Below are 17,409 nucleotides of genomic sequence, written 5' to 3' on the forward strand. Positions count from 1 at the left end.
GGACTCTGCACTTTCTGAGACATGAGGGGCAGTGGTTCAGGACTGAGCTCTGGGGCCAAACTGCCTGGGACTGCATCCTGGCTCCTCCCCTTATGAACTGTGTGACCTCGTGTGACCTCACTCAACGTCTATGAACCTCTGCTTTCTCATTTTACAAATAAGTGTACATATCTCAGAGAAGTGTTCTGAGAGGAAAGGTATTAAGATATGAACTTAGAACAGTCATACCTGGCCCATGGTCATCCTTTCTAGTTCAGTCATTGAAGGACATTCACTGATAGAGGAGACGACACGGGCGCTGAGGGTAAAGAGGTGCCCCACACCGTCTGGTCCTCGGGGGCTGACAGACATATAGGGCCCATAGAGTCCAGCAGGTGTGAAAGCATTACAAGAGAAACTTGAGTAAGGAAGGAGAGGCAGGGGTAGGGGAGAGGAAGAGTGTTCATTCAGCTGCAGGGGGGCTGTCCGAGCTGAGGTCGGCAGGATGGTAGGATTCCTACAAGCAGCAGTGAGGCGACAGCATGGCTGCAGCTCCTGCTGCACAGATGCAGGGAGGAAGCCATGAAAAGGCAGGTCATGTTGGGAGAAGAGTGAAAATCCAATACAGTAGCATGCAGTGGCCTTAGATGGTGAGGGATGGGGTGGGGACACAGTGTGACAGTGCCAGAAAGGCCTGTTACAGAGGGCCCAGAAATTCAGTATGCAGAGTTTGGGCTTTATCCTATCACCAGTGGAGGACCACGTGATCAGGTGGTTATTTGGGAAATTTCACCTGCAGGACTTGGAGTAGTTCTAACTGGGGGCAGGTCACTGTGCAACAGGCAGTGGGGAAGCCACACTTCTGCTGTAACCTCGAACCCAGCTGTAGCCACATGAGGTTTTTTCTTTCTTTTTTTTTTGAAAAATGAATTAAGAATTTATTTTAAACTTAATTAATATTATCTGAAATTTGCTACATACATACAAAAAACTAATAGTCAAGAACACAAGAAAGAAGCAGTTTAAAGTGAACTATTTTACATAGTTCTAGTTTGTTTAGGCAGAAAAACATCAATTTTGCTTCTCTTTGGGTTTATCTATTCTGGATATTCTTTTTTTTAATTTACATGTATGTATTGTTCTTTGTTTCTAAGAACAGCTTAGAGCTTTAGCATTTTATTTTTTTAACTTTTTTTATTGAGTTATAGTCATTTTACAATGTTGTGTCAAATTCCAGTGTAGAGCACAATTTTTCAGTTATACATGAACATACATATATTCATTGTCACATTCTCTTTCACTGTGAGCCACCACAAGAGCCTGCATATATTTTCCTGTGCTACACAGTACAATCTGGTTTATCCATTGTACATTTTGAAATCCCAGTCTGTCCCTTCCCACCCCTCTAGAGCTTTAGCTTTTTAAACTTACATAGTTATCAAAGGAATAAAGCCAACCACAAAATAAGAATCAACAGAATGCAGTAATCCAATCATAAAGGACAGTCAAATGTGCTTACACAAATTCAAGACACATGAGGTTTCTTATCATACAGGAAACCTCAAAACCACAGGGTCCTGTGAAACTTTGCAGTGCCCCCTGACATTCAGCCTGCACTGGGCTCAGTGCCCTCCACGCTATTTCTCAGCCAGTCCTCACTCCAGCTGTTAAGTGGGGACAGTCAGCTCCTGCTCACAGCAAGAGTTTACACAGCTAGGAGATGGGAGGTGTAGGACTCGACCACAGGTCAGCAGGGGCCCTGAGCCCACCTACCTAGCCACCCTCTCTCTCACTGAAACGTGCCGCCCCTCCACCTGCTTCCATTTGCAGGAGAGCATTCCACAACTTCAACTATTTTCTGTTCTTCTACAACGTGCTGCTGGGCCTGGGCGCCTGCCTCTCCAGACTTCTCATCAGCTGCATCCTGGGCACATGGCTGATTGCTCGCATCGACAGGACCATCCTGCAGAGTGGCTATGAGGGAGCAGACATGGGTACGTGGCTCCGCACCTGGGGAGCGCTGGGCTTGCGCCTTTGCAGAAGCTGCCTGGACACTGGGTCCCAGAGGCCTGGCGATCATACTCTTCTTTTATGCTTAGAGCTTATCTTCCCAAGAAGACTATCTTAAAGATGAGTAGAAAAAGAAAAAAGAAAAAAAAAAGATTCAGCCCCATGGCCACAGGGAATTCAGGCTGCTAAATACCTGCATGTTTGACAGGCCTTTGAGGTAAAATGAGGGACAGTAAGAAATAGCAGAGTTCTGTTTGAACAGTTAGAAGGCAGTTTATGAACGCATGCCTCTGAAAATTTCAAGAAAGAACATCTTTCACAATTACTGGTGGTATTAGCTGGACACGAACTTAGTTAAGAAAATAGTCTGTTTTGTTGAAATGCTCCAAAATCAAAGCTGTTTCTGTGGAGCAAAAATTGGCTTTGTTCTATTTCTGACCCATGTCGGTTAATTGCCTCATTCATTCGATAGAGGCTGATGGCTTCTCCGTATAAGCCACAGAGGCTTCTAGACCCTGTGAGCTTCAAATGCCCGTAAAATGGATGGTAGGGTGTGACCCTTCCAGCTCTTTATGCTTCACTTTCTAGATTCTCAGCAAAAACCCGGGCACTATTTGGGAACAAAGTAACACTGCAGTTTTGTCAGAAAAAGCATAAGCTGGGCCATCCTGGGACGTACTGCATGGCTTGACTTGCCCTCTGGATTTCAGGGTTCAGTGCATGGATTGGCATGCTCTACGTGGATCATTATCACACCAACCCCGTGCTCGTCAGCTTTTGTCACATCCTGATCACAGGCCACAGGGAGAGGAGGCTGCAGCAGGCCATCAAATGCTGGTACCTAAATCAGTCAGCAGGTAAGTCTCCTGTTTGAACCTACACTGGGGTCGGACACCAGGAAACAAGTATCTGAGGCCTCCCTGGGACCCCTGAGATGCCCCCAGTTCCTCCTTCCCTGCTCCCCTTCCTCCGCACTCCATGCCCCGGGAGCCCTTCTACCCAGGAAATCAGGAGTCTTAGCCCCCAGTCAGCCTGGCTACAGGACCCCTGAGGCCTGGTGTCCTTGTCCTGCTAACTGGGCTCCTTCCTTGTTCCCGGAAATGAGCTCTAGTTTGCTAGCTGAGTCATTCATTCAGCCATTTGTTTGAGACTCCACTCACATCCCAGGCTGCAGGCCAGATGCCCTTCAAGATGGTATGCAATTTTGCTTAGTTTTCCCCATTGCTTGTCACAAACTCTGCCAGCCACCAACTCCTACCCACTCAAGTCTCTATACTGGCTACCCCCACCCCTGCCACCCCTATTACTCTGCTCTAACTTCTGCTGGAAAGCCCACCAGTTAGTCATGTCTCATCAGCATCAGTCTGGGCTGTGTTGCTGCTCCCAGCACTTATACCCAGATCATCCCTCCAGTTGTCTTCATGTCCCCAGGAGTCCTGGTCCAGCTCCTTCGTCCACACCTCACACCTTCTGGGCAGCTTTCCCTCCAGCCTCTGAGAAGGACAGAGACTAGCTGCCCCCTCTCGAGTCTACCTGCCTTGGTTCTGCCCTAGGTCCCTGCATCTCAGCTAGGTCCAGGACAAGGTGGCTCCTGCTGCAGACCCTGATCAACAACCCCAGACTGGTCATGCTCAGGAAATCAAGGCCGGATCGTGGCTCCCAGGAGTTTACCCAGATTCTGTTGACGAGCTCGGAGATCTGACATGGACCTGCAGCATTACGATAAGGCCATTGCAGGATGAGTGCCGCCAAGAAGGCCCAGGCACCCCTGCAGCTGCATCCTGCAGTGTGACAGGACGCACAGCCCTGTCCACGCAGGTGGCACACAGACCAAGCCATTCATGGGATGGCACCCGGGCTGAACCATGAAACCTCAGATCTATTCACTCCCTTGGTAAGCAGATCAAGAACTAAAGAGAATTTTTGTTGAACAAACTTTGCCCAGTAATAATTTCCACTATCCCTGGTGAGGAGGCAGCCTTGGGGCATTCTGTGTTGAGATGCACTTAAGTTGACCACAGGGCAGAATTTTGTGTTACTGAAAAAGGTGGTAAATTTTTTTTCTTTTGTTTTTTGTTTGTTTTGGGGGGAGAGGTAATTAGGTTTATTTATTTATTTTAATGGAGGTACTAGAGATTGAACCCAGGTCCTCATGCATGCTAGGCATGCACTCTGCCACTGAGCTGTACCCTTCCCCCCAGGGTGGTTTTTTTTTTTTTTTATCAGGTTTTTATATCAGGAGAGCTGAACTGTTTGATACAGTTTTTCTCTGGGAGAAAGTGTAGCCTTAATCCAATAAGGTCCTCGTCATTTCCTCCTTTCCAGGCCATATGGTGGTGGGAGACAAGGAAATCCATGATCCCAGCCTCCAGTCCGGTGGGAGAGCAGAGTGGGACACACTGAGCTCTCTCCCATGGCCACTGGGATGGGAACAGATCAGAACTGACCTGCGCCTTGGTCACAAGGGAGATGTATAGATGCTCTTGCCGAGTGGGAGGGGTGATCTCCTGAGAAAGCTACCTGGCTGAGGAGGCAGAGACCAGATGGGCAGGCATTCAAGGTGGGGGAAAATAAGAGCAAAGGTGTGGTGGCAGGAAAGCCCCAGTTCGAGGCAGGTGAACCCTCTGGTGTATGCAGTGCATGGCACTGGAAGCTGGCTAGACCATCCAAGAAGGTCTCTCTTTGTGCAGAGGGCCCAGTACTTAATGCAAATTCTTCACGCCCAAGCATAAGGTCTCTGATGGCCTGTCTCTCACGAAGCCTGTGCAGGTGCCAGGAGGACTCAACAACAGGTAAGAGAAGTCCCTGCCCAGCTCACAAGTCCCAGAGCCACTGAAATTCAGTAATCAGTATTAAGCATCTACTGTAAACCCAGTCCTATTGCTTGATGTGTTTGCCAGATGTACCTCTTTTAACTTAATCTCTGCAAATTTTGTCATTCTACTTTTTGAAACTAAGAAAACTGGGACTCAGAGTATTGGGATCCCCACATCACCACTTTCTAGCTGTGTGACATCAGCTAAATTCCTTCACCTGTCTGTGCTTTCTTTTCCTTACATATAGAGGGGTAATACCCGCACCACTAAAAATTATTTTGAGGATAAAATGAGTTAATACACAGAAACACTCCTAAGCCAGTGCCTGACATGTCCTAAACTCTCAGTAAATATCAGTCATTTTTATTTGTAATGTTACACTTCATGGTGATCTGATTAATGTCTGCCTCTCACTATGCTCTCAGCTCCAGGAAGAAAGAGGCCCTTTCAGATTTTACTCACCATTACCAAGTACTTGTAGTAACATAGTAGGATCTTGGAATGAATGAAAGAATGAGGCCATGATGAATAAATCTTTCAGCCATGAATTCAATACTGGAATCAATCCTGGCATCATGATCGCGTGACCACTAAACAGAAGGTCAGGAGCCCTGGGTTTCGGTCCCAGCTCTGTCAGGAGCATGAGTCTCAGTTTTCCTAAATGAGAGCTAGTGCTGCCCTCCCAGCCAGTGCTCCTCATTTGTACCCAGCCAATGCTGACCAAGTACCTGCTACGTGCAGTCACCACGCCAGGGACACAGGACACCAGGGAGATGAGGTCCTGCCTGCAGCACAGGCCTCTCAGCTCCTGCTATGATTGTCTCCCAATCTCTTCCCTGAACTGCCTTGTGATCTCCTCAAGGGCAGGGATCAGGTTTCTCTCATCCTTGAGGACATTACATAATGATAAAAGGTGTGTTCTATCAAGAAGATGTAATGATTATAAACATAAACATATCTAACAACAGAGTTCCCAAAACATGAAGCAAAAACTGACAGAGTTGAAGGGAAAAATGGACAGTTCTGTACTAATAGTGGCGATTTCAGTAGTCCTCTTTCAATAATGGATAGTAAAACCAGACGGAAATCAGTAAAGAAATAGAGAACTCGAACAACACCATAAACCAGTTAGACGTAGCCCTCCATCCAACAGCAGAATATGTATTCTTCTCAGGTGCGTATGGAACATTCTCAAGGATAGACCATGTGTTAGGCCCCCAAACAAGTATTAATACATTTTTAAAAAATTAAATCATAAAAAGTATCATTTCTGACCACAATGGAATGAAACTAGATAACAGTGACAGAAGGAAAATTGGGGGGAAAATCACAAATATGGGAAAATTAAACAATTCTCCATTAAACACCCAATGAGTGAAAGTTGAAAACAAGGGATATTAGAAAATACCTTGAATCAAATGAAAATAAAGCTACAACATACCAAAACCTATGGCATGCAGGAAAAGCAGTACTCATAGGGACATTTATGGTTGTAAATGTCTACATCAAAAAGAAGATCCCAAAACAATAACTTTACACCTTGAGGACTAGAAAAGGAAGAGTAAACTAAACCTAAAGCTAGCAAAAAGAGGGTAATAATAAATATGAGAGCAGAGATAAGATAAAGAACAGGAAAATACAGAAAATCAATCAAACCAAAAGTGAGTTCTGTGAAAAGATCAACAAAATTGACAAACTTTTATCTAGAATCACTAAGAAAAAAGAGAAAAGACCACAATATTAAAAGCAGAACTGAAAGTTGGATATTACTACCGACTCTGCAAGAGTGAAAATGATTATAAGAGTATAGTGTGAATAGCTTTACTCCAACAAGTTGGATAACCTATGTGAGATGGACAAGTTCCTACAAGCATACACACTAGCCAAGTTGACTCAAGAAGAAATAGAAACTGAATAGACCTATAACAAGAGATTGAATTCTTAAAAATTATTTTAAAAAATGCACACAACCTACAACAAATACAAGACCAGATGGCTTCATGAGTGAATTCTACAAAGCATTTAAAGAAGATTTAAACTCATTCTTCTCAAACTCCCCCCAAAAATAAAAGAGGAGGAGACACTTCTTTCACATTTGATGTGGCCAGCCTAACCCTGATAGGAGAGCAGACTAGAACTGGAAGACTTAAGGTAAAATGGCAATATTCCCTAAAGTAAACCACACTTCCAGTGCAGTCCTTGTAAAATACCAACTAATGTTTGTTGCAGAAACGGAAAAGCTGATACTAAAATTCAAATGGAATTGCAAATAGCCCAAACAATGTTGAAAAAGGTGAACAAAGTTAGAAGGCACACACATCCTGATTTTAAGTTTTAATACAAAGCAACAGTAATCAGACTGCATCTCTGGCATAAGATAGGTATATAAACCAGTGGAATAGGCTGAAAGTCCAGAAAGAAACCATAATCTATGGTCACATGATTCTCAAACAAATGGTTGAATTTAAACAAGTGGTCAAGACCATTGAATGTGGAAAACAGTGTTTTCAACAAATGGTGCTAGGAAAACGGGAAATCTGCATGCAAAAGAATGAATTTGGATCCTTGCCTTATACCATATACAAAAATAAACACAATGGAGCAAATCTATATTTAAGAGCTAGAACTATAAATTCTTAAAACAAAAGGATAAATATTATGATCTTGGATTTGCTAATTCTTAGGTATAACAGCCAAAGCACAAGCAAGAAACAATAGATAAGTTCATAAGACTTAATCTATCAAGACTTCATAAATATGATAAACTTTTGTGCATCAAAGGACAGTATCAGGAGATGTAAAGACAACCTAGAATGGGAGAAAATATTTGCAAATCATATATCTGATATGGGACTAATATTCAGAATATATAAAAAAATTCTTACAGCTTGAGATGGTCTTGCCTGTCAATTTGGCTAGGTTATCGTTCCTGATTATTTATCAAATACATCTACAATCAGTTGACTTGTGGGGATGATACCCTTGAAAATTTGGATGAGTCTCAATCACTCAGCTGAAACCTCTAAGAGGAAAAATTGAAGTTTCCTACTGAAGAAGAAATCACGCCTGAGATTGCAGGATAAAATCCTCTTGAGTTTCTAGTCTGCTGGTCTATTCTGTAGGCTTCAAATTTGCCAGCCCCACAACAAGAATAATTTCTTGAAATAAGTCTCTTTATATGTGTCTCTCTCTGTGCGTGTACATATACATACACAGTACATACATATATATACACATATACATATAAATGCATACACACATATATGTCCATGTTATGTATGTTCTTTTTTTCTGCAGAACCCTGACATACAAAACCAAAGATGGTTCTAGGGCAACAGAATCTTAAAGACTGTTTTCTCAAATTGTTCTGGGGTTTCTGGAATTGGTTCTCTAACTGAATAAATTCAAAGGCACTCAACTCTCTTTCCCTTGTTAAAGAGGGCACTGATGGTCCATGGATATGCACAGATCATCAGTTTGGTGGCATTCCCCTGCTGGACCCCTACCCCCGCCCTCCATATCTCATCATCTAGAGCTCCAGCAGGGAAGGTTCACACTCTCCATGGCATAAGCAAAGCACACGACTATGGAAAAGAACACAGCCATCCCAGAAAGCTCTAGGGGCACAGGTTAGCTACCCCTTTAGGGCACGTAGATGACAGCAGTAGGACTGAGTGTGTAAACTGGATATTGTCTGTGACCGTGGACCGCAGGTTAACATGGCCCCCGAAATCACCTGGGTCAGCAGGGGGACTGTGGGGGTCTTCCACTGAACAGGAAATGACCCTGATCCTGATAAACCAGGTAAACCAGAGCTCACCTGTGATCCATCAGGTCCCAGCCAGGGAGGATTGGCTGTGGTGTCACTGACAGAAAGGCTGAGGGCTTTCTAGGGAATTTGTGCCTCAAAAAGAATTGTACTGGTGGGTCTCCTTCTGCACCCAGGGTGAGGGGCTGGCCCATCTCCCTCCTGCCCTTCTCCCACATACAAAAAACTGAATGCGAGAAGTCTCTATCTCACTTAAATTAGCGTAGGAAGTGAAAGAACCAAACCAAAACTCGAAGGCCGTAAAAGAAACAGGATTTTAGTATAGTAATATTTAAATCTAGCATTTACTATTTACAATAGGTTACCTCTCCCCAGTAGGTAAATGGATGCTGGGGATGAACTGTCAGGGAGATGGGGTGGGGTCACCCCCTCTTCTCCTGGCCTCGAGGGACCCCAGGAAAAGGCTCACAATATTCTCCTTCACCTCAGAGCTGAAGGAGCTGGCTTGGTGCACCCCAAGTGCTCTAGCTGTGTCCCCACTGCTGAGGAAGGGTTGTACTTGAGCTGGTCTCAGGAGTGTAATCTTCCACAGGTAGTGGGTGCTGTGTTGGGGGCCTGGTGGTGGGAGAGAGGAGAGGTATTACCTCAGGGGGCCTGTCCCACCCTCCTCTCTGGGCCCCCACTGCACTCTGTGTTCTCAGCCTGTGCTGAGTGCTCAGCCCATCAAACAATAGCCTAGTTGTCCCTGCTGCGGGAGCCATCCTTTAGCATCACCCATTTCACAGAGAAGGAAACTAAGTCCCAACAAACTGAGGTGAATCGTCCAGGTACAGGACTGGGCAATTGTAGAGCTGAGCTCTGACTCCCCAAGACCACGCTTAGCCGTAGGATTCAGCCACTGCCAGCCTGGCCACTCTCTTACTCCTTGGCCTTGAATGTTCTGCTGGCCGACTAGGACAGGTGGCAGGATAGGCTGTAGCTACAGGGTAGGGTGGCACCTGAGAACCTACCAGGCACCACACCTCAGGTGTGCCTCCCAGTGCCTGCCCAGCGACTCAGTCCAGGTGCACCAGAGGTCCCCATGCACCAAGGTGTGGGGCTGACCAGGGAGCCACAGCTGTGCACAGGCTCTCAGAGCCGACCACCCGGAAGAGTTGGCCATGAGGGTGGAGTCTGTACCTGCCTTCACCCCACTCCTGCCTTGCCTCACCCCTCATTCTCACAGAGCTGCTCCACGTCCTGGAACCAGGCCCCAGATTGAAGTTGTAATGATTTGCAGCCACCTGGAGCAGCAGGGGCTCTCTCATTATTTCGGGTTCCTGGGGCCAGAGGGAAGGACAGAACACAGACACTGGCCTTGGCAGGGTGGAGTGAGGCTGGGGCTGGTCCTGGGTCTTTGCACACATGGAAGCTCTCCATCTCTCCAATTCCATCCAGGTCCTACCTGTTCTCAGAGATGGATGTAAAAAGCCCCTCCTCCAGGAAGTTGTCCTTGATGCCAGGCCCCTTCCCCCACCTACCAATTCAGTGGGTCTCCCACTTCTCTTATGAAACTCTCCCAATAAATGCAAAATGCAGGGGACAGAGCAGGGAGTGACTGGCCCAGAGGGTCTCTGATTTCCACTCACCTCCCCTCCCTGCTGTGAGTGCACCAGCTCTTCACCTTACTCCTTTTCTAGAGGAATATTCCTTTTCTGGAGGTTGATCTGATTCCTCTAGGAGGCAGACAGCCAAAGTCCCTCAGAAAGAGCCCCCTAGTCCATAACTAGCCCTCCATCCTTACCCCTCCTCCTGTTGCACTGCCACCAGAGTCCTCCAGAGGGCAGGGCACACACAGAATACAGGGCTTGGACCTAGGCCAGGCTCTAGGCTCCCTAGTTGCCAGGGCAGGAGAGTTGAGCCTCAGGGACCTTTTAGCTCAATCGTGTCTGATGACAGATGGGCAGACTGAGGCCTCAGGCAAGAAGGGTCTTGGAGGAACCCGACATCTCTTTCTCTTCCATGGGCACCATCTGAGGGGGAGGCTGACTAGCTCCTGACCAAAACCTTCTAAGCTTTGCAGTCAAGTGGCTCTGCGACTTCACTAGCTGGGAAACCAGGATGGGTATCTTATGCAGAGCCTTCGTTCACCTATTCCTAAAATGGACATGGTGCCCGGCTCACAGGAGGGCTGAAGCTCTCATGACAGGAGGTTTGCCAGGTGCTGAGAGCCTAGGACCCTTAGTGGCCCTCAGGTCCCACTCTCCTCACCTTCTGAGAACACCAGGCTCCTCCTAATCACCATTCTGGGTCTGCTTTTGGCAAATTATAGCGTATGTGGTCCCTGGCTTTTTTCCACCCCCAAATCAAGCCCTTTCAGGCTCCTAGTCACTTCTAACGGAGGATTTGAGGCACTGTGGCAACAAGAGGCAGGGCTGGAGGAGGAAGGTCCCTCCTCTCTTGGTTTGGAGGCCTCCTGCTGAAAGGGGTGAGCCCCCTCCTCTCTGACCCTGGAGCCCCTCTGCCACAGGCACACTCGCCTTCTGCTGCTGCTGCCTTTTCTGGGCTCTCTAGGGGATCATCTCCAGGTCCCCCTCCTGCCAGGCTCAGGGACAGGGTCAGTGAAGTCATACTCCCCTCAGCCTATTTCCCCCAGAACCCCTAACCACTGACCCCAGACATCTGACCTGAGTCTTTTGGTACCAGTGCTACTCTGTCCTCCAGTGTGCTCTGATGCTAGAACAGTCCAGCTCCCATACCCACTGGTGTGCGGCCTTGGGCCTGCAGCCTGGCCTCCCTGAGCCTGTTCCTTATCTGGAAAGTGTAGGGATAACTTCATCTACCTCACAGGTCTCCTCAGGATGCAGTGTCATATAACTATCACTGCTCACTCCACCAGCACATTCCTTCCCTCCCTGGAAACTCATCCCCACCCTGTGAGGCCTGTACCACAGGATCATCACCTTACTCTTTCCAGACGAGGAGACAGAGGCCCAAAGAGGGGCAGCGACTCGCTCAGAGGCCCACAGAGGAGAGGCCTCTCCCCTTCCAGCCACAGGCCCTGTGCCAGCTGCCTTTGCCTCACCCAGCCCCACCACTGACCAGAGTCCCGTGGGCTGGATTTGGTAGGGTCTGCAGACCTGGTAAGGGCCTTCTGAGCAGGAGAGCGGGTAGATTAGAGCTATATTTTTAGTAGGATTATGTGGCACTGTGGGTTGGATGAATGTAACTCAAAGAATCATACAAATTAGCCTTTTTATTATAATTCCATTCAAGCCTCAGAACCTGGATTCTGAGCCCTGCAACTTCTTTTAATCTGAGAAAGAGACGGTCTCTTTTAGAGATGCTTTCTCCTTCATATTTACAGCCAAGCACTACTCAATGCTACTTTTTGCAGAGGATGGTTTTAACAAGACAAAGAAGATAGGATGGTTTTTCTTGACCACAGTGGCTCAGAGCTTCATCTCCTTTCTCCTACTGGTTTTCAAAACATTCATTGTGCTGCTCTGGACGTTCCTACCAGCCCTGGGGTGTCCCCTGCACCAAGGGGAAACTGGCCTGGAGTTTCACTACTCCACTGGGGGCGGGGCGTAGGGGAAGGGGCGGCTCCCGTTGCTAAGGGAAACCCCGCCTCCTCCTCGGAAAGGAAGTGAGGGCGGGGCCAGCGGAGTTCCCTCCCCTCTGCGTTGCCTTGGGGACCAAGTGTGTGCTGTTGCAGTTGGGGCTGGAGGAGCCCGGGCTGACTTGAGTGGTGCTTTCTGCAGGTAGGGGTGCGGCAGGGCCTTGGGAGCAGGGTTTCCCACCACTTGGAAGGGTTTAGAGGGCTTGTCCTGAGACTGCCGCCACCCTCGCTCCTTAGTGGGCTTGGGGGGCTGGCGTGAGAGAAGCCTGCTGGGTTTCTCAGCATTCAGTGGGTGCCTAATTAGCGTAACCAAGAGCTGGTTGCTCGCTCCCTCCCTCCCTCCTTCCACTTCCCCCTACCCAGGTGTCCACCGTTGGGAGCAGAGGGGGTCCTTGAACCGCGTTCAGCGCCAGTTTGGGGGTTCAAGGACGAACTGAAATCCCAGCTGACACCTTGGGTACGTTGACTTTTTCTAGAAGAGCTTGAAGAGCGAAGCACAAAAACAGTAACTGTTATTCTTCACCCCCTTGAAATCAATCTCAGATTTGCTCCTGGCCCAGCTGGGAGAGCGGGCCTCCACAGTGAGTTCGAGTTCAATTCTTGCCTGAGATTTCCTTTTTGCTTTTTTGCTTTTTTGCTCCCTCCCGCCTTCTTTTTTTCTTTTTTTTTTTTTTAGAAGATGTCACTTTTCTCATAGAATTTTTTTGGGGGGTGAGGGGTAGTAGGTAATCAAGTTTGTTTATTTGTTTATTTGTCTGTTTTTAATGGAGGTACAGGGGATCCAACCCAGGACCTCATGCATGCTAAGCACACACTACACCACTGAGCTATACCCTCCCCCTCACCTTCCGCCTTCTTTTAATGTAAAAACCCTGAGACCTGAAAGGGGCCCTGATGCTTCCCCCCAGAGCAGAGGGGTCTTAGCCTGGGTGTGTCCTGCCCCAACCTGACTGCCTGGGAAGCCTTGTCCTTTGGGAGGACTTCTCCTTGGAGAGGAGTGGGGAGGTTTCTCAATATCCATCCGGGTCTAATAGAGACCAAACCCCAGACCTGATTCCTGGACAATGGCTTCCCTGCAGCGGTGTCCAGCCAGAGGCCAAGATGTCCTCAGTGGGGAAGGTGACCCAGATTCCCTGTGGGAAAGTCTACCAGCAGATCTTTGAGGCAGAGGTAAGCCTGTCTTTCTGTTCCCCCTTTTCCTGCTCCTCTTTCTCTCTGCTCCCCAAACCTCCCTCTGATCTCCAGGAAACTTCCCTCTCTCTGAAGACTTCCTTGCCTGGGAATCTAATGAAATGAGAGCTTTGAAATTGCTTTGATTAAAAATAATTCTTATTGGTTCCCAAAGTGGAGGAATACAAAATTAGAATGTCTACTCTTGAAAATTAAAAAATTAAAATTAAATTTTTAAGTTAAATTTAAAATTTTAATTTAATTTAAATTACACTGAAATAGCTAGAATTAACCATTGAGTGTCCAGGATCTTTTTCCTATACATGAAAACATTTTAATTTTTTCTATTTAAAAATTGGGTTTGATTCTATAGTAGCATTTTAAAACCTCCCTTTTCCCCTGTTCACAGTGTCTTGGAGGCCTTTCCCATGTCAGTGCACATTCGTGTGCTTCATGATGTTTAGTGGCTGCCTAGTTTTTGACCTAAGACTTCCCATGATATATTAAAGTAATGCCCTCTTGACAACCTTGTAGGTTATTGGCATTATTTCATCTTCTATAAGAAAACTGCACAGACAAAATGAAATCTTAAAAGAAACACAGAGACTCAAACCCTTCCTTTGAAGTTATGTATTGCTTATTTAAAAGGCATTTTTATTCCTACTTTGAGCCCTGAATAATGCTCTCTAGAAGGCTTGGAAATTATAATAGTACAAATAGACCAAAGAATCAAATTACTCATGTGATCCTGCTCCCTGGAAGCAACCATTCTTAATACTTGGCATATTTTCCCCTGGTCATTTTGCTATGTATTTAAAATTTTGAGATCATAATGTATAATTTTGGTTATAATTTTAATTTATGCTCTTGAGTGATATGTTTTATGGTATATCATATCATAAGCATTTCCTCATGTCATGAAAAACCCTTCATCTCATTTTTAATAAATTCCTAACATTCCATTGAAGGGAACATACAATATTTACTCAGCCAATCCCCTATAATTGGACAATTCCATTTTTCCAATTCCTTGTGATTATAAAAAAAAATGCTGCGATGAGCATCTTGGTCCTTGTTAAAGATTTCTTAAAAGATGGCCTCCTAGAAGTGGCTGAATGACTGCTATGGGGAGTGAGAGCCCCTCTGCATGGGATGTGCCCTGGGGTTGAAGGCCTCCCTCAAAGTGCCTTCCTGCTGGCAGGCTCCCACTTGACCTTCTAAGACAGCACAGCCAGCCTGAGGGTGCTGGGAGTCTGCACTTCTGATCCCCCTAACTGGGGTCTTCCGTGGATTCAGGTGCAGCTGGTCTGCTCCCTGGCAGCCACCAGGAAACGGGCTGTGGAGCGGTCCATGACCCCAAAGGATGGCAGGAAGCCCTTGATGAAGAAGACGGATATTTATGAAGGAGAGATGTTATCTCCTCGGCAGCGGAAATGGGTGCACAGCCTACCCAATGACTGGGTCACCGAAAACCCTGTTCTCTACAGGTAGGACCTGCCATCCAGGCCACACCTCCACATGCTAGGGGTATATCAGAGTTTCCAAAAATCAAAAAGAGCTCACACAACATGAGTGCCAGGTAGGAATGAAGTCCCAGGAAACTGCCCTGAGAGAGGGAGGTCAGAACGCCTACTTTGCAGGATTGTTTGCTTCTCCCTCTCTTCCTCCCTCTTCCCTGAGAGGCACCGGGTATGCTTATCGCAACCTCCTGGAACTTGAAGCCTCAATAGGAAATAAGTGAGCAGGTCTCCGCAAAGGTGGGGAGGCTCTGACACAGAGGACGAGGTGGCCAGATGGGAGTCAGGAAAGCTGTCTGAGGGGGAACTTGCTGAGACCAGAGGATAGAGGGGAAGCCTGGGGTGAGGCTCCGAGACAGCACCAGCTTGGCCCGCTCCTGAAGGCTGGGGAAGTCAGCAGGCCTGGGCAGAGGTGGGGACAGGAGACTAGGAGAGGCTTGCAGGCCACAGTCAGTATTTTGGACTTTACTGAAGTGAGCAGCTGACTTGCACTTTTAAGACCTTCAGGCTGTGGTGTGCGGAATGTGGGGAGCAGTAAGAAGAGGCAGGGCGGAGGCCACCGCAGTCCACGTAAGCTCAGTGGGACTGTGAGAGGGACAGCAGGGCTCTCCAGACTTATTTTGGAGGCAGAACTCACAAGACCAGGGTACAGATTGGATGGGAAGTTTCCTGAGTCCTAGGTCTCTGGCCTAAGTGCTTGGGTGGACAGCAGAGGAGCCATTCCCTGAGATGGGAGCAAGGGGCATTGAGACAGGAGGATCAGGAGTTCTTTCTGAACTTCCAAGGTCAGAGGTTGAACTGGAGATTCCTGAGCATGCCATTTCAGCTCCCTGAGCTCAGACAACGCACGGAGAGAGAGAGGAGAGGAAAGTAGGGGTTGCATCTTCCTCACGGGGCGCTTTGGAGAGTAAGGCAGGAACTGGGCTTCCCTTCAACTCTTCAAGCTCTGCATGAGCCGTCAATCCTTCAGGTCTGGGGCTCTGGGACAGGAAGTTGGTCCTGCTCTATCTGCCTTTGTGATCCTTTAACCCCCGTTGGAGCAGGGATTGACCCAATGCTGGTGTTGAAGAAAATAATCAATAAACAGTCTAAATATCAACAGAAGAATTTTATTTGAGCCAAACTGAGGACTATAGCCCAGAAGACAGCCTCTCAGATAACTCTGAGGGACTGCTCCAGAGAAACATGGTTTTCAGCACAGTTTTATGTCTTGTCAGAACAAAGAATATTAAACAAGTCAGGGGTAAATTCTTTTAAGATTTCAAAAAAACCAGATCAGCACATAAACAGCAAGTCAGCATGGCCTTGGCACCTGGAGGGGGAGTGAGAACACCATCGCTGCCCTGGCATTGTGCTGTGCTGGCTTCCTGGCATAGACAGACAAGGCCAGCTCTGCTCTGGACACACATCCAGAGCACAGCTCCCTGTGGCAGGAACAAGGATGTGTTTGTAACCTGCCAGGCCCTGCCACCCTCAGTATGACTGGGATCACTAACTCAACATCGGCACCTCTCTGAGGTGCCTCGTCCCCTTCCTGAAAATTCGGCCAGCCAAACCAGTCAACTTGTGGATTCATTTACAGAGGACAGGACCTCTGGGTGGGTGCAAGAGGAACCCTGGGGTAGGGGCAGATCACCACTAGTATAAACCAAGCCCCCAAGTCCCCGGAGCAAGTGGCCGAGAAGCCAGAGCTGTTAGCAGCTCCCATAGTCGGGGCATCCGGGCTCCTGTGGGGCCACCTTAGTCCAGGAGCATTTGGTTGTCAAGGCTGAGAGACCCAGCTCTGGAGGGTCAGCCTGGATCCCATCAGCTGCAGCCCAGGCCCTGTAGTCTTCTTTGATGGTAGGTCTGCAGTGAGGAATACATAAGAAAATGTCTGGAAAGTGCTGCATATGTCGGGGCCCCAGGGAATGGCAGGCATCGCTGAGAACTTGCCCTGTGGACAATGCATTCAGGGATTTTTATTCCATGCTCACCCACTCTGGCCCACCCTATTGAGATAGTTTGTCCTGCTCTCTCCTCCCCGACCCAAACCCCACAGACCAGGGACCTTGGCATCACATGCTGGGTCTGGGAGTCCCAGCTCTGCTTTGTACAGTGACTTCCCCAACTCCTCCCCTGTCCTGGACAAGGGGTTACCCCAGCTGCCTCATAAGGTGGGTTGCTGAAGAAGCAAATGAGGAGCATGCTGGATGCTTAGCCCTGGTCTGGCTCTCCCAGGCTGGCCATGCCCCTTCTGGTCCTCAGTTTCCACGTGTGGAAAATGGCTCCTGCCCACCACTCACACTTGGTTTACAGCCAGAGTGGAAGGAAACTCCTCGAGGGCAGGCCCCAACTTCTCATCTGAAGGCTGTGGTGTTTGCTGGCAGCAGATGCGAGGCAGTGTGTGTTGAGGGCACAGGCTCGGGACATTCTGGAATTGGAGGGGCCGAAGCTTTTGCCAATACCCAGAGTCCCTCTGGAGAGTCCATCATGTGCAGAGATCCCTGGGGTGGGGGGCAGTGTGAGGGGGCTGGGGCAGTTATTGTTCTCCTCTGCTTGTGCCTC

The 17,409-nt window shown here is 47.8% G+C and overlaps 2 protein-coding genes across 10 annotated transcripts in view; both read left to right on the forward strand.

Annotated features, from left to right (window-relative positions):
* Window positions 1–7,973, forward strand: part of LOC123616273 (stimulated by retinoic acid gene 6 protein-like) — a 44,404-nt gene extending 36,431 nt beyond the window's left edge. The window contains exons 17-19 of one of the 4 annotated variants that reach the window (XM_045515217.2): window positions 1,810–1,973; window positions 2,700–2,846; window positions 3,543–7,973. In XM_045515217.2, coding sequence (XP_045371173.1) covers window positions 1,810–1,973; window positions 2,700–2,846; window positions 3,543–3,691 — 460 coding nt within the window. In that variant the 3' untranslated portion in view covers window positions 3,692–7,973. Of the gene's footprint in view, window positions 1–1,809; window positions 1,974–2,699; window positions 2,847–3,542 lie in introns of those variants that run through there. The other 3 variants (XM_045515216.2, XR_006724215.2, XR_006724214.2) reach the window with 3 other exon arrangements.
* Window positions 3,745–17,409, forward strand: part of CCDC180 (coiled-coil domain containing 180) — a 59,013-nt gene continuing 45,348 nt past the window's right edge. For 5 of the 6 annotated variants that reach the window (XR_012506434.1, XM_074361860.1, XM_074361861.1 and 2 more), the window contains exons 1-4: window positions 3,745–3,883; window positions 4,717–4,781; window positions 13,255–13,345; window positions 14,642–14,832. Coding sequence is in view for 5 of the 6 variants with exons in the window: in XM_074361860.1 (XP_074217961.1) it covers window positions 3,836–3,883; window positions 4,717–4,781; window positions 13,255–13,345; window positions 14,642–14,832 (395 nt within the window). In the remaining variant the exon portion in view is untranslated. Of the gene's footprint in view, window positions 3,884–4,716; window positions 4,782–12,156; window positions 12,318–13,254; window positions 13,346–14,641; window positions 14,833–17,409 lie in introns of those variants that run through there. The other variant, XM_074361864.1, reaches the window with a different exon arrangement.

Source organism: Camelus bactrianus, chromosome 4 (assembly GCF_048773025.1).
Source record: "Camelus bactrianus isolate YW-2024 breed Bactrian camel chromosome 4, ASM4877302v1, whole genome shotgun sequence".
Lineage (NCBI taxonomy): Eukaryota > Metazoa > Chordata > Mammalia > Artiodactyla > Camelidae > Camelus > Camelus bactrianus.